This window comes from Mustela lutreola, chromosome 6, assembly GCF_030435805.1.
Source record: "Mustela lutreola isolate mMusLut2 chromosome 6, mMusLut2.pri, whole genome shotgun sequence".
Taxonomy (NCBI): Eukaryota; Metazoa; Chordata; class Mammalia; order Carnivora; family Mustelidae; genus Mustela; species Mustela lutreola.
Genome location: NC_081295.1, coordinates 21,640,168 through 21,662,034, shown reverse-complemented (window position 1 = coordinate 21,662,034; position 21,867 = coordinate 21,640,168). Strand labels below are relative to the sequence as shown.

The 21,867-nt window shown below is 39.0% G+C and overlaps 1 protein-coding gene across 5 annotated transcripts in view; it reads right to left on the bottom strand.

Moving 5' to 3' along the window:
- Window positions 1–21,867, bottom strand: part of CDK19 (cyclin dependent kinase 19) — a 166,957-nt gene that overhangs the window by 14,151 nt on the left and 130,939 nt on the right. For all 5 annotated transcript variants that reach the window (XM_059176856.1, XM_059176851.1, XM_059176853.1 and 2 more), the window contains 4 exons: window positions 11,324–11,381; window positions 6,287–6,418; window positions 2,037–2,180; window positions 1,799–1,868 (listed from right to left, as the gene is read on the bottom strand). In XM_059176856.1, coding sequence (XP_059032839.1) covers window positions 1,799–1,868; window positions 2,037–2,180; window positions 6,287–6,418; window positions 11,324–11,381 — 404 coding nt within the window. The remainder of the gene's footprint in view (window positions 1–1,798; window positions 1,869–2,036; window positions 2,181–6,286; window positions 6,419–11,323; window positions 11,382–21,867) is intronic.

The window sequence follows — 21,867 nt, the reverse complement described above, 5'->3', positions numbered from 1 at the left end:
CTTCTCTCCTTTTATTTCTGGTGACTGTAAACACTATCATTTTATGTGAAAATTTTCCTTTGGTCTTTAAACCCTAAGATAAATGTTAAGTGCTTACATTAATTTTCTCCATCTTTGATGCTATTAGCATGTCTTCAATTACTTGTGCCACTTCCATTAATACCCATTTGACAAGTAACTAATGAGCATGGACTATATGCCAGGCTCTGGGGATACATATAACAGTGTATAGAGTAGACACAACCCATATCATCTAGGGGGAAAGGCAGGTGAGCATTGAAAAGTGAACTGTAGGGCAAAGTCATCAGTGCTGAGAGAAGCAGCAAGGATGCTACGGGAGTACCAAGGGGAAGTACCTAACTCAGACACAGAAGGTCAAGGGAGACCTCCGCAGGCAAGTGATGCCTAAGCCAAGACCTAAAGGATAAGGAGAAAGGAAAAACAGGAGTTAATCCGAGGAGTTAAAATGAGTGGGAGGAAAGTACATTCTAGACTGAAGGAACAGCATGTATAAAAACCCAGAGGTCAAAAAAAAGCTCTGGGTTTTTCAGATTCTTAAAGAAATTAATGATGTCCAGGTTACAGAATACAAAGTGGACAGTGGTTTAGTAGATGAATTAAGCGATCCTTAAGAATTGAGAGCAGCCGTGAATTAAGAGCAACCTAGGAGACCAACACGATCCAATTTGCTTTTGGCAATGACTGTAGTTTAGACAATGAGTTGGAATAAAGATTGGAGGTAGAAATACCACTTGGAAGGCCACAGCAGATCCCAAGTGAGAGACGGGGGGTGGTCCGTCGATTGGGAGAGAATGGGGTAAGAAAAGGATCAGGGATATCTCCAGTCTTGGGCTTCGACAACTGGGTGAATCATGGAGTCATTTCCTAAGATAGGAAATACAGCGGGAGGACAGTGTGGGAGGAGAGAGGATGAGTTCAATTTTGGACATGTAACTGAAGTATTTATGGAACATTCAAGTTGGGATTCCATAAGGCAATTAGACGTGGGTCTGGAACTTGGAAAAGAGATCTGACTCGGATGCATAAACGGGAGTTATCAGCATAATCAATGGTAAATTGTGGCCAATAAAATCAGAGAAACTGCGCGAGGAAAACGTCTAGAGTGAAAAGAGAGCCCAAGAAAGAGCCTTGGGCAATACACGTGCTATCTTTAGGAGAAAGATAGAGGAAAAGCACCCCACCAGGACCATGTACAAGAACCACCAAAAATGAGGACTGCCATTTCCTGCTTTGCTTTATCAGGTCTGCTTTTGTTCCTACAAGCCATCCGGTCCTGAAATCTTCCTATTCAGTTCAGAGAATCTCTTTCGCCTTTTCCTCTAGGCATGTGCATTGATAACAAACTCCTCTTATGTCACCTTTATTCTCTCATTTCTGCTCAGTATACACCAGTGTGTTCTACTTAGCTTCTGGGCCATGCGTTTGTCCTTCTGCTATCCTTCCTGGTTGCCTCACCCAACATTTCGGTCACAGTCATTATTCAGATAAAGATAAAATCACAGTTGCGGCCTTGAACTCAACCCTCATTACGCTAAAATAGGAGAGATGTTTAAACACTATATTGACCCTTAAAATTCTTAAAGGTTTGTAAAATACTACAGCCTAAGCCTGACATGTATATTTGCAACATCTGGGAAATCACCTTTCAATCAAAAGCATAATTAATATATTAAAATCTAAAATTCTGGTTTAAATGCTAATCTATCTGTTTTTTAAAAGGATCAATTTAAATATTCCCACTGAAATTACTACTTATATTTAATATGAAATTACTTACGTTGTTCTTCTAAAGTCTTTCTGAAGTGTGGGGTATTCTGGCATCTTTCTAATATCCTCCCAATCTTTATCTTACAAAAAAAAAATCAAATATTACTATAGAACATAAGGTTACTTACATAAAATAATCTACTTATTTCAGTTTAAAAAATACATAAAAATACTCAAAATATGCTTTTGAAAAGGAATTAGTTATGAAATATGACTCTAATATTATTTTGAAAAGAAAAATAAATTACCTGCAGGAAACCCCATGACACTAAATATCCGATCTAGTTGATCATGATGAAAGGGATTGCTTGTTTTTATATCTTCCTGACGACAGTGAAAAATAGGTTCTGAAGTCAACAATTCAGCAAATATGCAACCTATTGCCCATATATCTATGAAAGCAGGAAAACATTTATTATATTTCTTGGGTTATAATTCCCGAGTATAATCACAACCTACATATAAAAATACTTTTCAGCGATGGAATATACACAGTTTGACAACTATATTAAATATATATATACATATATATATGACATGAAATAGCTGTATCATCACATAACAGATTAAAAGCCAAATAAAAAACATTTACTTATAAATTTCCTAAAGAAGATACACTTGGGAAACTCAATTTACATTTAGGCAAAAGCTTTTCTAACAACTATTAATAATGTAGTCACTAAAGCATTCAACTGATCATCTAGTGCAGGGTTACTCAGGATCTGATAGACTAAAACAATATCAGCATCAGGTTTAGTGATATATTCCTTTTTTAAAATATATTCCTTTAAAACAATCAAATGATTAACGATAGAGCATAATTTCTGATTTGTGAGTAGAGACAATACAGACCATAAAAAATGATTTGGAAAAACTCAACTTTTGTATGAAAGACTACCAACTTCAACATTTTCAACAAATTGTAAGATCTAGAAGCTGATAAACACAAGTATCGACGGATATAACATGACACCCATAGAGATCGATTTTATTTGAATATATTCACTTGGATTAAGCTGCTCCAACCCTCCAGGACAAAGTTAGGCATAAGTTTAACTATTTTAAATCACCAGTTACAGATTGTTCTATTCGGATTTTACATGTTGAAAACTGTAATTTCAATTCTGACTATAATATATTCACAACGTTTTGCCAAATATACAAGCGAATTAATTTCTGTAAGATATATATTCATACTTGACCACTTAAATAAATGCTATTTAATATTTTTTTAAATGCACAGACCACGGTATAGGATAGAAAAGCACAGTGTTCTATAGCCTACTAAACGTGGGAATCACATTCTGTAGAGAAGCTAAATAAGAAAAAAGTCCATTAGCTAGAATTAAAGTTGGTATGCTATTTCATAAAACAAATTGCCAAATGAAAAAAAAAAGCCCCACAGAGTAATATCTTACACAGCTGACCCCATTCAGGAGCAGCTTCCTTTCATGTAAGGTAGACTTCTGGATAACGGAAACATACCCCTTCAATAATCGTTTTTTATTACACTATTACCTGCCATCTTAAGAGGCTATAAAATATAATTTAATCTTTCTTAATAACTCAGAAGAGTCCTCCTAAATATCCATCATGAAAGCGTAGAGTAATAGTACTCGTCAGTGTCTACTTTTAAATTGTTCTCTCTCTCCCACATCGCTTTGTTGTCACTCTTGCCCCCGAGGCAGCTGCCTCTGACACAGTCCCATGTCTCTGCCTGCTGGCTGTCTCTGCTATGCAGTCAACTGGGACTGGTACTGCATGTTCCTGGTCATGCCAGTTTCTGGGTTGCCTTCCATGTAAAGGACGGAAGCCAGAATCTAGATTCCCCTGAGAACTGCTAAGAGAAGGAACCTCAGGGTAGCAGGTAATGTTGAGTTCTAGGGTTTCTTGCTTCATATTAGCCTCTAATTTTAAATGGTCATCTGGCTCTTGTATCATCTATAACATTTCTCAGCTCTCCCTCCTTTGTCAATGACTTATTCCTCTCTCCCTCTACACACACACACACACACACACTTGTTGTCACTCCCCTCCCCCTCTAAATGTTACTCCATAAAACTTCACTGATATCAAATCATCAAACTCTTATAGTCCTGAATAGAAATAATACTCCTTTCTGACATGAACCAGGTATGGAGGAGAGTAAGAACAAGTGAATGCATACATATTTATTATATTTCTAATGTCTGCTATATTTGAAATCTAAAAATAACTGATTTGGGGATTATATTTTTATCTTTTTTCCTAATGTCTATCCAGAATGGGTAATAGCAACTTGACTAAAATTGGAAGCTAGTGATTATACTTTTAATCTTTATCTGTAAGTTGCAAACTGGTTTAAATTCAATTTCGGTTGTCCTTGCTCTAAGGAAACAGGAAATACAGTTGATTTCCAATTCATACTCAATTATCTTTATTTCCCCCCAACAAAACATCTAGTTTTATTTCAAGAGTAGAACAGTTCATCAGAAAATATTCATAGAACTGTGCTTCTCAAAGTGTGGACAAAGTGTATGGACCACATACACAGAATCATATAATGGCACTAATCAAAAATGGGACTTATTGGGGCACCTGGGTGGCTCAGTGGGTTAAGCCGCTGCCTTCGGCTCAGGTCATGATCTCAGGGTCCTGGGATCGAGTCCCACATCGGGCTCTCTGCTGAGCAGGGAGCCTGCTTCCTTCTCTCACTCTCTCTCTGCCTGCCTCTCTGCCTACTTGTGATCTCTGTCTGTCAAATAAATAAAATCTTTAAAAAAATATATTTAAAATAATTTTTAAAAAAATGGGACTTACTACCATGGGTTTGCTCTATAAAAATCTCTGAGAGTAGGACAGACTTTGGTGGGGAGTCATTTAGTTCAATGGAAGGTTTGGGCAGAATGTGCCTTTTCTTACTGTCCTTCACACTTCTCCTCTTCACTGTTCATGACTGAGAGATCTAACAGAAGATACAGACATAATTCTAAAAGTTGCAAAGATACAGTTCCCCAGTGAAAATCACTCACTAGAATGTAAGCAAAGTCGGGTTCTGATTTTAACCCCTCCCTTGAGAGTGTTCCATTCCTTCCCTTTGCTTGTGTGGTTCTCCCCCCTCTGGCCTTCACAGACAGCTGCCATGGGCCGGCCCGACACCAAGAGCATGGCCTTGGCGGCCTCTGAATGGGCCTTACTCTGGGCTCAGCTGCTCACAAAAGGGCTGAGGGTTGGTCTCACACTCCCCTACTGTCAAACACTCATAGGCTTTTTCACGAATCTAATAAAATCTTTCAGCAATATTCATAAAGTATAACAAAATGCCAGCACCATCCCGGCATCTCAATCCTTGGACAAAGGATAAACGTGTGCTGGGCGTCAGAATTCTGCAGAAATCAAATCTCCTGATGAACAAGGTCATCACTGTAGTTTAATCTTTGTTACTCCTTTTGCCCACAAATAGGTTCATTATCGGTCTAATCTTTTTCAAAGAACTACCTTTGTCGTTCTTTGCATGCCATCAGGCTTTTTATAAATTTAACAGAGAGGCTTGTGCTCATCTATTTTTCATAATTTTATACTTTTATAGTGCCTTAATTCAATAGAACTTAACCAAAGCAGCTAAACATAGTAAAAAATGGTACTAGTCTAATACCAGTAAATGGAAAATTCAACAAAAGGGAAATTTCAAGAAATACAACCTGGCAGATTTCGGTACCTTATAGAACTAGCCCATCACAGTGAGAGAACTATCTACCCTTCTCTGTCCTCTCTTTTTAACCTCATTTACAGAAATCTCGAGGTTTGAGGCGAGCTCTCTCTTCCTGACTTCCCCCAGTTCACAGCTGGGCCCTCCCGTGGACACTGGAGTGATCGGTTAGCAAAATCCCTGCTGTGGCTGTTCGGGAGCAGATTTTAAATCCTACAGAGAGTGTGTTTGTAACAGGTTTCCTTACTCCATTTTTTCACTTAGTGAAATGGCAAGACGCTGAGCACAGCTAATGCACCCAGACTCTATTTCCTGCTGTAATGGGGAAACCGCCATTCTGATAACGGTAATGGCAGGAGAGAAAAATTAGTCGCACTATTTCTTGTTGAGGGAAGGACTGACTGACTGACTTTTCCCCAGACAGAAGGGGTTCTCTTCCACACCATACTCGGCCTGGTTTCTGTTTTTCCTTCTGTGGAGAAAACAATTCTAAACCTTTCTCCAGTTCTTCTGATCAATGGTAGGTAAGTGCAAATAAAATTAGCGCGTTATCATCTCCATAGCAACTCAACAGGATCAGATAACTCTATTCTCTAACAGAAAATGCTTTCTTCTTTTTAAAGAACCATTTCTACTATAAAGTTAAAAATCCTAATCTACCAGAATATAATATCTAGGAATACAGAAGACAACGGGACTTTTGAAAGAAGTATAAAAGTGGTTTTTAGAAAGCAGCTTCCTTATTATTATACCATTTGGTGTTCATGATAATTCGATGCTGCGACAGTACACCATTTTAGACTAACTTACCAATGGCCTTTGTATAATGCCTTGCACCGAGCAGAAGTTCAGGAGCCCGATACCAAAAAGTCACAACTACTGGATCCAAATCTGCCAGTGGCTTTAGAGGAGAATTGAATAATCTGGCAAAACCCATGTCAGCTAAAAAGAAATGAAACAAATTAAGATAAAACTCAGTTCGGCATGCTACTAGAACCATGCAAGGTTGAGGACAACAGCCACTAGCCTTATAAAGCAATCCTTTTCCTCCCTTGTCAACCAGGAGTCTGCACCAGGCACCAGATCCCCCCTTCGGAGGTAGATATTACTACTGTGCCTATTTTACTGAAAAGGAAACTTAGGCTTAAAGATAGTCTGACTTGCCCAAGGTCATAGAGCTAGTAAATGACACCGAGTCATAATGAGAAGCCAGGTCTGACTTCAGACCCCTGGCTTTCAGAAACATTGCAATAATCTTAAATTATTTTATAAAATTAAAATAGTCTACAAGTTTCCAGGATTAATTACGACCCCTGTATGCCTGTGCATCTAAAGACTGATTGTATCTTAGTTTGGTGTGAGTTGGAGTTGTTTCGTGGACACATGAAAGCCAATTTGCACACATTTCTTCCCAATTCTGAATTCACTGATGTCATGCTGGTGACTGGAAATTGGCTATGATGGAATATTTGCATCCTGAAAAACAGCAAATGCTACAAACTGGGGCTTTTTAACCTCAGAGAGTCACTGCTGTATAATTACTAGCACATCATAAACATGTTTCCAAGAACATTCCACACAATATGTAAGACATAATCCTATAATTCAGGATTTAACAAAGGTCTATATCAAAGCTAACAGATTTAGATTAGAGATGTACACAAATAGTAGAAAGAATAGTTATTACCATAATAAGTTCCTGGAGACTATTTAATTTTCTTAAGATTTCTAAAGAACAAATACCTTTTATCTATCAAGCACTTTAGAGTTTAAAGATGGTTTTCACACATATCATCTGTCACTTCATCTGATCCTCATACGAAAGCTGGCTTAGTATTTTGTTCACCACCTCTGAGATAAAGACTCTAAAGCCCATGGCAATGAAATGACTTGCCCCAGGTCACAGGGATAGACAGTAAAAATGTACTCAAACCATGTTATAATTTAGCACCTGTATTCTTAATCACTGATCTGACATCCAACAGACACGCCCATGTCACAAAGGTAAAATCATGAGAATAAAAGACCTCTATGACTTGAAATACATAATACACACAGTATATTTTGATTGTGTAAGAAATAATGTACATTCTGTAATAGCACATTAAGGTTTCAACTATAGAGAATCATTTAATCTAAAACTGACATGCTATGATATACATTACAATTTTAACTTAGAGTGATTTTGTTTTTTTGGAGTTTGAATAGTTTACAAGGCTTTCTGAAGATGCTTTGGAGAACACAGGTCATAAAACAGAAAGCTATCCAAGGAAGACTATGCTATGCCTGCTCTTTCTTAACTAAATTGCCCTAGAGCAAACAAAAACATTCAAAATCATTCTACCAATATTACGCCTACTTAAAGCACCGCTTTATGTATTTAATAGATGCTGATTGTTACTGATGGCAAAGTTATATGAAAACCATGTATTTTTAAGTAAAAGCTGTATTTCTCCCCTTATTCTCTACCTTCTTAGTTTTAGACAAGCCTCATCGATTCGCTGCCAGATGAGATTAAGTCCAAAGGAAACAATAAGCATTTTTCAAAAATAATTTTTGTTTATCGTTTGAACTTTAAAGGAGTTTCAAACCCTTTCAAATAATCAGTACTTTAGGGGTGCCTGGGTGGCTCAGTGGGTTAAGCCTCTGCCTTCGGCTCAGGTCATGATCTCAGGGTCCTGGGATCGAGCCCCGCATCGGGCTCTCTGATCTGCAGGGAGTCTGCTTCCCTTCCTCTCTCTGCCTGCTTCCCTGCCTACTTGTGATCTCTCTCTGTGTATCAAATAAAATCTTAAAAAATAATAATAATAATAATAATAAGGACTTTAGACATAAGTAACCAGCCCAAACGTTACTAACAGTTGTTTTCCTAAAATTAGATATGAGTGAAACTGTCCAATTCAATGGACTGCAGAAATAACATTCTGGTTTGAGTGCTAATTAGATAGTATCAAATGAAGGAGAAAAACAGGAAAAGGCAGTGTCTATCACTAAGGGACTTACAGGAGGCTGAGGTGACAAAATACACAGAGTAGATAAAAACAAAAAAGGGTAAGGGCTGTAAAGCTAAAAGGCAAGTTGCCGTGGCTTCTACTAGACTCGATGTCCTTTGAGGGGAGGGCTCATATCTCCTTCCTGGCTTTAATTGGAACAGTGTTTGGCAAACCTCTGCAGAGCTGGACTAAATTGAACGTGGGACTTGAGCTGTATTTCTAAAGGGTGAGCCACTGTGAACAGTAAAGGGAGCGAGCAAGCATTTCAGGTGAGGCCTGAAGTCTTTAGGCTGTTGGGGCAGGGGCAGCTGAGGTACAGCAAAGGGGCCCCTGCATTTTCCATTTGCACTTTTATTTTCAAATCCTTTTCAAAAAAGGACTATGTTAAAATGTTAAGCATAGGCATCCATTTCTAAATAAAATTTAGAAACAATTAAATCAACCAGATTGTTGACTGGACTGTTGGCACTGCTTATTGCTTATTTTAACCCTGACTTTATCCCTAATCTTGGATAGAATTACAATCCTAGAACTCTTAACAGGAGGGCAGCTGATGGGCCTGGCTGGAGCCCAGAGTTTATGCTGCAGAGAACTAGAGAACCCTGGGGGTAGCAAGAAGACAGCAAGGGCGACGGACGAGGGGGAATGAGACAATTGATACAAACCAGGGAGAGCACAGGGTGGAGATGATGAATTTGGTTTGAAACAAAGGAGGAGAGGTTACCAGCAACAAATAAAAGTAAAGATAAAATCAAACTAAGGATTTCGGCTAGGGTGAGAGAAGAGAATCTGAGATTCAGATTGTAAAACGATTTTTAGAGAATCCATGATTTTAAGGGCACAACTTAGCAGTTCCTTAAAGAAGTAATGGTAGAGGGAGGCCATGCCCCAAGCCAGTGCCTAGGGGATCTTGAAGCAAAGGCTAATAGGAGTAAAAATGAATAATAAATAAAGTGCAGAAGAAAAAGCAAAAAGAGTAAATAGAAACAGACCAAGGGAAAAGACAGTCCTGAAGTCAGACTAGTCAGAGGAAGGAATGACTAAGGCGATACAGGAAAATGGTGACTCACTATGGGTCTCTGGCTCTGGTGAGACAGAGGTCATAGGTGACTGTTGGGAGAGCAGTTTCGACAGAGGGATGGAATTAGAGGACAGATTATAACAAATTAGGGTGAGTAGAACCCATGGGTGAACACTGTGTGTTCTAGAAGTAGAGGAACAAGGGGGAGAAAAATGAACACATGGAGGAGAAAACACAATGGATATGAGAAGATTTATTCTAGCATTGGGAATAGGGTTATCAATGTTTAAATGTGATGAGGAGAAACCTGGGAAGCGGAGAGTGGAGACACAGCAGTATGAGAACTTAACTACAGCAGGAAGATATTTAGAACCTGGGGGTGGGAAGGGGAGGTCACCAGCCTGCACTCAGGAGGGGAGAGTCACTCTGTTGGAGACCCTCTCAAAGGCAGTGAGGTACTGACAGAACGTGGGTGGCGAAGGTACAGCAGACATCTTTGATATGGCTGGGCAGCAGCGCTGGTAGGGAAAGAGACGCCAGACGTGGAATTTACGTTTTCAGAGACGCTGTGTAGGCTGCAACCTCTCTAAAGCCAGCTCCCCTACTTGCTCACGTCCACCAGGCGGGGGGTTGAGTCAAGTAAGTGAGGTAACATGTGACGGCATTTACCAATGGACAGTGAACTGTCTACGTGACAGTCCCTCACAGGGAAGGCTACCATCACTACCCTTTCCCTTTCACCAATGTCTAGCAAAAAGTAGGGACTTGAGTGCCTACAAGAATAAAGTGTGAGCATGAAACAGGAGCAAGTGAGAAGTGGTGGAAAGGGGGTGGGAGTGGTGGAAGGGGGTACGGGAAGGAAAGCAGCTACTTGGTTCTTAGTGACCACAGACAATGTTTTTTAGGACTGTGAATCTCAGTAAACTCAGCGTAGAGGTATAAAGAAAGGGAAGGTGGTTTAAAACAGCTTTCTCTGGAATTGGGCTAGCAAACTAATTGAAGAAGTAGAAAACCAAGAAGCAGGCAGGCTCTTGCAGGAGGACAGGATGGATAGGTAGCAGGTCAAGTTAGCACGATTTCCCATCACCCCTAGTATGATATATTGGGACAGCTAAGAAAGCAAGTTGATGAAACAAAACTTCTTTTAAAATCTTTCTAAACACCACTGAACATTTAACAAATGTAATTTCTATTTAAAAAAAAATCAGAATAAAGCATTTCTTTAGCTCATTTTTCCCCCCAATATGTCATGGGTATGAGTGATGCCAATTTCTCTTAGAACAACCTTCAGGGTTGCAAAGGAAATTTTAATATATAGATAGGATTCTTGCTGGTGCCTTAACCTAAGACCACCACCAAGTAAGACAGTCTATAATGATATGTATTCATTTGGAAAAAATGTGTTGGTACCTGGCCCAGGGATGCAGGGGGCAGGGGACAGGTATCTGGGAAGATTGTGTATTAGGTCAGGTGGCAGAGAGGCATTCAGGAAAAGAACACTGGTGAAGGTGAGACAAAAGCAAGACTTAGCAGATTATGTTTAGGGTAATGTGCAGAACAGTAATCACAGCATAAACAAGATTAGGTACTGTATGGTTATGAAGTTTTCGTTTCGGGCTTGCTTGCCTGAGCTTAGAATCACAGAATCTTCTTTGGGGAATAAACCTAAGGAGTTTTATAAATTATTTCTCTACATTCCCCAACATATTTCCTAAAGATATAATGAGGAAATCATGTGAAAATTAGCTACTTAAACAAGAGTCTTAAAAAGGGGACACCACCTTTGCAGCCACTACAGTATCTTAAGAAATTATTTTAGAAATAATTACCTACCTATTTTGACTCTCCCCCTTTCAGGACCTTCTCCCATTACTAGGATATTTGCTGGTTTCTAGAAATAAAAATAGAGCATTCAAATTACTATGTTTATTCTTTTGACATGCTCTAAAATGGAAAGAAGTTCTTAAGATATGAAAATACCATTTCTATATTTGCATCAAAACCGTAAGAGAATATTAAGTACCCTCTATAATAAAAGCATTTGACATACTTGAAGTTAGCACTAAACTTCTATAAACATCACTGCTTTGAAAACATCTTATTTTAAAAATTATATCATACAACTAACTATAAAGAAATTGAAGCTATCATTTCTGTTTACTCCATGGAAGTAACAAGTAATAATAATTTTTTAAAAACCTATACATACTATAAATTACTGCCCATAACTAAGAGTTTTTGTGGTTGAAAATTTTTATGTAAAATTTCCACCCACAACATCACTGCCTTCATTTAAATGATTCAAATGGAATATTCCTTGCTCGATATTTCTAAACTACTATAGGGAAGCATGATCAACATTCACGAGACTCCATTAAAATCCGTACGCAAAGTGAGAAATTCCAAATAGAATTTCAAGATGTAAGAAAATAAAAACCAGGGCTAATACAGAGCTCTATAAAGAAAAGAATGAGCTGCAAATGTATACACTGTTTTTTAAGTCATCCTCATTTGTAAATCTTTGGAAACAGAGGAACTGTGGAAACAGGCTTTTGGGCAAGTCAGTCCCCTCTGAGAAAATAATGATTTTCTCATAGGGAGAAAATTTATGATTCATTCGTTCAATCAATGAATATATTTTTAACATCTTCTAGGGAGAAAAAAAACATATTAACAATTAAAAGGAAACACAAGCGCAATGATGAACCAAATTTGTAACCTCCAAATGCTCATTACATAAGTAGAAAGAAAAAAGAGCTCTGTATCTTAAAAGCTAATGTCATTTATGAGTTACAGACAGAAGTGAGGTCTTGGGTTAGAGGTTAAACCAGATTACTTTAAATCCCCTCCAATTTGCTGGCTCTTTTCAAAGTTTCAAGGAAAACAATAAGCACTTAAAAAAAAAAAAGAAAACCCAGCTCAAAGTCGGAAGTGATTAACCAGAGTTTCCATTGTTGAGGGAAATATTCATTGGAGGTGAGGGCAAGGGTGCTTTCCATTATCCAGATCTCGAAAAATGAACAGGAACTAGCATGGTAGAGTAGAAGGGTAAGAGAGGGCAGGAGGGGAAAAGACTATGAATGACGTAGGCTTAGGAGACGGTAACCTGGACAGAACTCTGTACAGAAACCAGAGGACTCATGTTGGGGGTAGTAAAGCGAACCTAGACTTGGGACAGTCTTAAATGCCAGGTGAAGTAATCCGACCTTTATGTGACCGGAGTGAGGTGACAGGAAAGGGGGCATTATCAGAACTAGGCTATGTCCAAGGTCTTCTCGGCTGAAACAGAGTACGGGGTGTGGAGCTCAGGAGTAACACTGTGAAGGAGAAATTAGCAGGACTTTGCATCTAGTTGAAGTCAGAAGACTAAGACAAAGGGTGATAAAAAAAAAACTTTCAGCAAGGTTTTGAGTTTTTGCAACTGAAAGGATGATGGTGCCTTTATTACGGAAAAGTTATGAGAGGCCCTAGTCAGGGAGGGGAAAACAATGTGAGATGCCGAAGTCCCCTTAGCCAGGGGAATGGAAATAGGAAGGTTTGGATTTGAAAGTCATTGTCACTGAAGTATGATGACTGAAGACGACATGAGACAAAATTAGTTTATCACAGCCAAAAGAGAAAAGAGCACTAGACAAAACCCAAACCCGCAAGGTTCAAGTCTGACAACAACTTATCAACGATCCATTATAGATAAAACACAGTACCGCAGACTTTCTGGGAAGAAAGAAAAATAAAACATGACGCTCTTAATTTCAAACAGCTTTCAAATCTAGTAGGGAAAGACAGACAAACTGATTTTTTGAATATCAGGCAGGTTACAAAAAGTACCAAAATAAACCAAAAGTAAGTAGAAGTAAAAAGATAACGGTAAGAGCAGAAATCTATGAACAAGACGGTATTTATGAAGCCTCTAGGACAACTACTCCAAAAGAAGAGAAGGTACAAATAAACATTACAAATTACAGGAGTGGCCATAAAAACAGGTCCAATGGAGGTTAGGATAGAACCCCACAAAGAACTTTGTATCGATTAATTTTAAAATGTGTACAAAATAGACCAAATGAAAAAGATGTAACGAACAAATTGACTCAAAATGAATTCTAAAAGCTTAAGAAACCAATACGTGCTAAATAAATTTAAAGTTAAAAATCTTCCTACCAAGAAAACACTGGACCTCAAATTATCACAAAAGCAAGTTCTCCAAATTTTCGATGAACAAATTGTTCAATCTATTCAAACATTTGCAGAGAATAGAAAAAGAGGGAATGCTCCCATTACATTCTAGAAGGCCAATATAATCTTGGAAGAAAACCCAAAGTATGAGAAAGAAAAATTTCAGGCCAACCTCATAAATATAGATACAAAAATACTCATGAGTATAGATGTAAAAACATTGAACAAAATATTATTAAATCAAAAGCTACTAACAGGAATTCCAGGATGGCTTAATGTGAGAAAACCTCTATATGTCCTTCACCCCCTTAGCATATTAAAAAAGAAAAATAATATAATTATCTTGATAGAGGCTCAAAAAGCACTTGACAAAACTTAACACCCATTCATGATAAAAATCTCTCAGCAAGTTAGACTAGAAAAGTACCTCCTTAACCTGATAATGGGTATGTATCAAAAACTAAGAAGTAGCATGGGAAACATTCTCTTTAAAATTGGGACTAATGCAGAGATACCTACCATTACCACTTCTAAAATCAACATCACAATGTAAGTCTAGATATATAAAGCATTAATTAAAGGAATATGGATTGGAAAGGCAGTAACAAAATTATTCTCTGAAGATGACATAATTATTTACATAAAATTCAAAGTATTTACAGACAAATTATTAGCAATAGTAAGAGAGTTTAGTAAGATGCTTGTCTAACTGAACAATATGAAAAAGCCAACCATATTTCTATATATCAGCAAAAAAAAAAAAAAAAATGGGTAGGAGGGACACCTGGGTGTCTCAGTGGGTTAAAGCCTCTGCTTTCGTCCCAGGGTCCTAGGGTGGAGCCCCACATCGGGCTCTCTGCTCAGTAGGGAGCCTGCTTCCCCTGCTCTCTCTCTGTCTGCCTCTCTGCCTCCTTGTAATCTCTGTCAAATAAATAAATAAAATCATTAAAAAAAAGGTAGGAAATAAAATTTTTGAAAGGCAGCACTTCTATAGTAATAAAAAACTATAAGGTTCCTAAGAATAAATACACTAAAGGAAGTACAAGATTTTTATAGAGAAAATCTTGAAACTTGTTCTTAAATATTAGTAAGTCCTAAGTAAATATTAGTAAGTCCTAAGTAAATTAAGAGGCCAGCTTATAGATAAGAGAATTCTATAAAGACATCAATTTTCCCCATACTTATCTGTAAATTCAATTCAATTTCAATTCTAATTCCATCTAAGTTGTGTGTGTGTGTGTGTGTGTGTGTGTGTGTGTAAACTTGAAAAGCTGATTTTAAAAAGTGGAAAATAAAATGTATGTCTAAGAGCAAAGACCTAAGGTTGGCCAAAATAGTCATGAAGTGCTAGAGGTAGGGGATGAGGAGAAGCACCTGGCTGGAAACAGGACATCACAATTTATTTTAAAGCCAGTAACTAAGACAGTGTTACACTGATAGAGAGAGAAAGAGAGACATATAGATCAATGGGATAGAATGGAGAGCCCAGATAGCACCATGATACTGGGAGAAGAGGAACTTCAGGTCAGTGGAGAAATGAGGAACCATTTACTAAATGCTGGTGGCACAACAGGTCATCCAAGTGGGGAAAAAAATAAATAAAATGAAAGCTCACCTCGTACCATACACACAGTTTCAGGCAGATTAAGGATTTAAACATGAAAAACAAAACTTTAAAACTGTGGAGGGTAAAGGAGATTGCAGAGAATATCTTTCTGACATTGGAAAGAAAGATATTTCTTTCATGTAAGAAAGAATTCCTTAAACAAGATTTAAAAAAATCATAAAAGAAAAGACTGATAAATCTGGCTATTAAAAATAACTTTCGGGGCGCCTGGGTGGCTCAGTGGGTTAAGCCACTGCCTTCGGCTCAGGTCATGATCTCAGGGTCCTGGGATCCAGCCCCACATCGGGTTCTCTGCTCAGCAGGGAGCCTGCTTCCTCCTCTCTCTCTGCCTGCCTCTCTGCCTACTTGTGATCTCTCTCTGTCAAATAAATAAATAAAATCTTTAAAAAAAAAATAATAACTTTCAAGGGCGCCTGGGTGGCTCAGTGGGTTAGGCCTCTGCTTTCAGCTTGGATCATGGTCTCGGAATCCTGGGATCGAGCCCCACGTTGGGCTCTCTGCTCAGCAGGGCGCCTGCTTCCTCCTCTCTCTCTGCCTGCCTCTCTGCCTACTTGTGATCTCTCTCTGTCAAATAAATAAATAAAATCTAATAAATAAATAAAAATAAATAACTTCCATGATGCCTGGGTGGTTCAGTGGGTTAAGCCTCTGCCTTCAGCTCAGGTCATGATCCCGGGGTCCTGGGATCAAGCCCTGCATGGGGCTCTCTTCTCAGTGGGGAGCCTGCTTCCCCCTCTCTCTCTGCTGCCTCTCTGCCTACTTGTGATCTCTGTCAAATAAATAAAATCTTTAAAAAATTTTAAAAATAACTTTTAACCATCAAAAATAAAGAAAATTAAAAAACAAAGCACAAACTGCCAGAAGTATTTGCAATACACATCAGTAACAAAAATTTTGTGTCCAGAATAAAGAACACCCACAAGTCAATATAAAAACAACCTAATAGAAAAATGAGCAAAATGTCCAAACAGGCATTTAACAAAAGAAGAAACATTTTACCCGTAAGCATATGAAGATGCTCAACCTCATCGATCACGAGGGAAATGCAATTAAAATCACAGTGAGATACCATTTTACACCTAATATATGGGTTAAAAATTAAGAACTATTGAGTAGGAAGTGGGTCAGGGGGAACTCCAATACATTGTTAGTAAGAGAATAACTTGGTACAGCTTCTTTGGAAAGCAATTTGGCATCATCTTGCAAACCTGAACAATTACATACCCTTTGACTCAGTAATTCCATTTTTAGACACACCAGAGAATGTTCATAGCAGCATAGATTGTAACACACACACAAAAAAAATCTGGACACAACCCAAATTTCTAGCTAATAGAAAAATGGAGAAATTAATTTTGGTAGAATCACACAATGAATTTTAAAATAGCAGTGAAAATTTGGCAGTTACTAATAAAGGTTAAAAAAAAAGTCTGAATCTTGGAAGCATAATGTTGAGTAAAAAAAGCAAGTTTAGAAGACTATATACAGCAGAATGCCATTTTCATAAACCTTAAAAACCAAGCAAAGCTAAAGAATATACTGTACAAGCACACATACAAATGGGATAAACCTATTTTTAAAAAAGGAGTGAATAATGGATTCAAAACTTAGGATATTTGTTAACGTCTTCAGGAGGCAGGAGGTTGGGAATGGGGGGGGGAGCATAAACAGAAGCAAGCTATCGGTAATGTCCCAGTTACTGGGGTAAGTGACAAGCTCTCGACTGTTAGGCTTTTGTAAGGTACATAACGTTCCAAATACTCTTTTTTGTATATATCATATATTAGGACAATAATAAAGACAAAAAACAAAGCGAGGAATGGGGATATGCATTGCTGGGAGGGTGTCATTTTCAAGAGTAATAAGCACTATTTTAAATGGCTCAGAGAATGCCTTCTTTTGAGAAGGGACCTTTTGGGATAAGACCTGAAGAAAGTAGAGTTAATAAGCTGCTGTAATCTAAGGGAAGAGCCGTCTAGGTAGAGGGAAGGGGAAACTGAATGGTTAGAGACAGGAGCTCGCCTGGTGAACTGGAGACCTGCTAGGGAGAACTGTGGGCATCAGGAAGCACAGGATAAGGTGCTGAGGATTCCAGAAAAATCTGGAAAGCCAAGAGAAGGCTTGCTTGCTGTTCCCGATGGTTCTGCTTTTGGCACAAGTCATCGGAATACCAGAATTCGGTAGGTTCTCGAGCACCGTCTGGTACATGCTCTGAGAGTAGGTGAGGGCTCCCACGAGATTTGCAGAAGGGCAAGGTCATGGTGCAGAGCAGTGAGGAGAAGCCTTGGTGAACTTGCAGGCTGGCTAACTGGAGAAGGAGTGAAGAGGTCAATGTGGCTGGAGTCAATGAGACAGTAGGAGAGTTAGCACAGGAGAACCAGTGGAGAGATACAGTGAAGCTTATCAGTCATACAGAATGACGCAGGAACTTGGAAAGACAAGGTTTTACATGACTAGAATTCACATCACTCTATTATATATTACCTTTTGTCCTACCCATAATTCTCATAGGTTGTACAATATGGATTTTGCCATTTTGCCAAATATCTGATAGAAGGATATGGAGAGACTATCATTTTCTGTAACACACATTTCTATAATGTTTGACTTTGTATTTTTTGGTATACATTAGAGAAAGTTTTTTTTTTATTTTTTTAAGATTTTATTTATTTGACAGACAGAGATCACAAGTAGGCGGAGAGGCAGGCAGAGAGAGAGAGAAAGAGAGGAGGAAGCAGGCTCCCTGCTGAGCAGAGAGCCTGATGTGGGGCTCGATTCCAGGACCCTGAGATCATGACCTGAGCCAAAGGCAGAGGCTTAACCCACCGAGCCACACAAGTGCCCCAAGAAACAGTACTTTTTAATAAAAAAATAAATAATGCTGAGAGAAATAAAAGGTGCTTTGAGGAAAACAAGCCAACGAAAAACCCTGTGAAGGAGCAACTAAGGTAAGAAAACAGCATTAGGGTTCTAGAAGCTAAGAGGGCTTGAAAAGGAAGAGGTGGTCTTTAGGTGCAATAGAATGAAAGATGGGAAGAGACAACTTCTGCCCATTTACAGACACCATAAATGAGACCCTAATAAGCAGAAAGAAGGTAAAGGCAGAAGTAGAGTATACTCCTGAAGGCCTTAGTAGGAAGAGACTCTCCAAGATATAAAAATTCTTCAGGGGTCTGGCTGGCTCAGTCAGAAGGGCATGCAACTCTTGATCTTGGAGTCATGAGTTCAAGCCCCCCCACTGGGTACAAAGATTACTTAAATTAACAAAACTTAAAAATTATCAAATTATCAAATAAACCACCTTACATACCCTTTGCTACATTATTTGTAATTCCTAAATTTTGAGCTTAAACCCTTTCAAAATAAATCTGTAAGATAAAAACACAAAGTATGTGATGCAGAAGCAAAGCTGCTTCACATAAGAAATGAAAATAGATTATGAGCCTTTGAATGGGAGAAGAGCAGGAAGCTGGTCTCCGATCACTGCCAGCTAACTCTCAGAAGTTTGTGCGGTCGTGCTCTATAGAAACAGGGAATGTGAGCACCACAATGGAATGAGGTTACAGAGAGAGACAGAGAAAAGAGGATTCTAGTCGGTACCGAAGTTTGTAAGGAATACCTTTAATAGAAGATACTTGAAGCCTATGGAAGCTCTAAGTGTGGGGTCCCCCTGTAGAGCGTGAGGTGAGGGCAGAGGCAATGACATGGTTGAGGGGAGCAGTGGCTATAAGCTCTTTTGTACAACCTAAGAAAGGAACCCAGGACTTGGCGGTATCCACAGAGAAAGGCTGCCATAGTCAAGTTAAGACCCAGAATTGCATAGGAAGTCATTTTTTTTTTTAAGATTTTATTTATTTATTTGACAGACAGAGATCACAAGTAGGCAGAGAGGCCGGCAGAAAGAGAGAGAGGAGGAAGCAGGCTCTCCGCGGAGCGGACAGCCCGATGCGGGGCTCGATCCCAGGACCCCGGGATCATGACCTGAGCCGAAGGCAGAGGCTTCAACCCACTGAGCCACCCAGGCGCCCCAGGAAGTCATTTTTAAATACGCACCCCTTAACTGGGATTACATGTCCCCCCGCCAGAACAAGTAAATAAATATTCAGGTCACATGATACGTGATTGTTTCAAAATAACAATGATAACAACAAAGCATCATTATATGCATCATTAAAATGCATTTACATTTTCAAAGCATTTTCATATCAATCATTTCCTTGAAATACTCAAGGGCCTCCAGGTCTGGGGCAAGTCTCAGAGCGCCACCTGATCCTCAAGGTTCCAAACCAAGTCACATTTACAGATATATATATATTTTTTAAAGATTTTATTTATTTATTTGTCAGAGAGAGAGCGCGAGCGAGAGCGAGCACAGGCAGACAGAGTGGAAGGCAGAGTCAGAGGGAGAAGCAGGCTCCCTGCGGAGCAAGGAGCCCGATGTGGGACTCGATCCCAGGACGCTGGGATCATGACCTGAGCCGAAGGCAGCTGCTTAACCAACTGAGCCACCCAGGCGTCCCCACATTTACAGATATTATGCTTCATTTTCAAAAGACTAACTTTAATAGTGATTACTTTAAGTGAAAGTATATGTTTAAAAAAAAAAATTAAGCCAACTGCAGCTCAAGCACACGCGCCCACACCCACGCACAACCTGAAAGAACTTAGAGAGGATACCAAAGTTGTTCTGACCTACTTACATCCCAATTAACACGGACGACGCTTTACTAAAACTCCTCTTACTGTGAACACAAAATGCCAGCTGTGAAAGAAAGTGATACTGCTGGGTTTGCACACTTTTGTTACCATAGCAACAGCAGAAATGGCAGGAATTGGATGCCTCACATTTAAGTTATCAGCAATAAAATCGGATAGACAAATCAAGGCTACAGGGTTCGACTCGTTTAAATTGTACTTTAAAGGCAAAAGTCAGGGAGGTCATGTGACAATGTGATTTCTTAGAAACTATTCTCGAAATAATCAGCATTTTAGCAAAATTTAGCTAATTCTGAAGTTACATTCAGGATGCTTTGCATGTACTCTGGATTTGCTTTCTCCATCTATAGAATCAATTTTCTCCCCACAGGTTTAAATTTATTTTAGTTAATTGGCACCTCATAAAAGAACAGCCTAAAGATACACAATTGTCCTTTGCTATATTTTCTTTGTACTCCCCACCCCAGGACATTTGCAACGAAAATATGAAGCCACAAGATGACTCTTACCAGCACCAATAAAGAAGACAGGAAAACACAAACACAATTGTCTACAATCCTGAATAATAGGGACAAAACCAATCAGAGTATCAGTCAGGCTCATTTCCGAACAATGAATACCGCGGGCTTCATATGGATGGCTAGAACTATTCTTTTACTTCAATATACTAGTGGCACCACTCTCCTCACATTTGATATGGAAGTACATTCCCGGGAGAAAACCTTCCATTTATGTTCTTTATACCGTTTTCCATTGTTCACCCTGAACAAAAAAGATTCTGTGTTGAAACAAATTGCGCAAAGAACGAGTGAGATATATGTGCTTTGTTTCCTTAGCAAAGACAACGGTCATTTGCTAAGAGCCTCAGTTTAACATAACTGTTTATGCCTTAAAATAACCTTCTTGATAGTATAAAAAAAGCAATATCTGCTTTTTCTAACTGAAAGAAATACGAAGATTTCGCTTTTACAAAAAAGGTGAGAAGCGAAGATCGTGATCAGCTTTGTTGCACAGGAGCCCTCATGGTGGCCGTGGGTCCCGCGCAGGGAGAATGGCCCGCCAGCTCCTTTCCCCACGCAGGACTCAGCATCAACCTACCATGGGTTGCAACTATGAGCATCTGGGCTTTCTTGGGATTTATGATGTGCATCTGGTAGCAAGATGTGTCCTAAGGCATCAGAAACGCCTGAGGGGGGTTATTTCTTGGCTCTAGGAAAGCTCAAAAACTTCCATAAAAATTAATGGTTACCATTTCTTTACTCCATTTCAGCCTACAAAAGATTTCATAGGAACATTCTACTTTGGGATACTGGTAAAAACCCATAGAGGTTTTTTTTTTTTTAATCCCAATTTTAGTTTATTTTAGAGTTTTAGCAACCATGCATATGCTAATGACACTCAAATCTATAACCACAGGTCTCTAATCGTCGATATAGCTTAGAGTTAGGTCAAGGGTAGGTTGGCTGTCTCCAAAGTCATCTCCACTTGTTCAACCAGATTTTTTACTGCCTCTTTTTCTGGTATTCCTTTCTCAGTCAACAAAAGCAGAAGTCTGAACACCCTGTCCTTTATCCCTCAAATCGAATTCTCAGATCTGATTATCTCCCTTTCTAAATATTCAGCTACTATTTCCGCTCCTGTCTATCTTGATTACCTCTGCCAGGTCTTCGTGACTTACCACCACCTGATTATGTGTCTGCCATCCCGGCACCCTCACACCAATTCTCCAAATCCCTGTCTGAGTGGTCTCTGTTAAGCAAAAACCTGACCAGCTCAGCTCCAAGCGGTCACAGGTGAAGTCCACACTTCTGAACATGATGGTGAAGAATCACCACAGTCGGGTCCTTACTCTTCCTTTCTG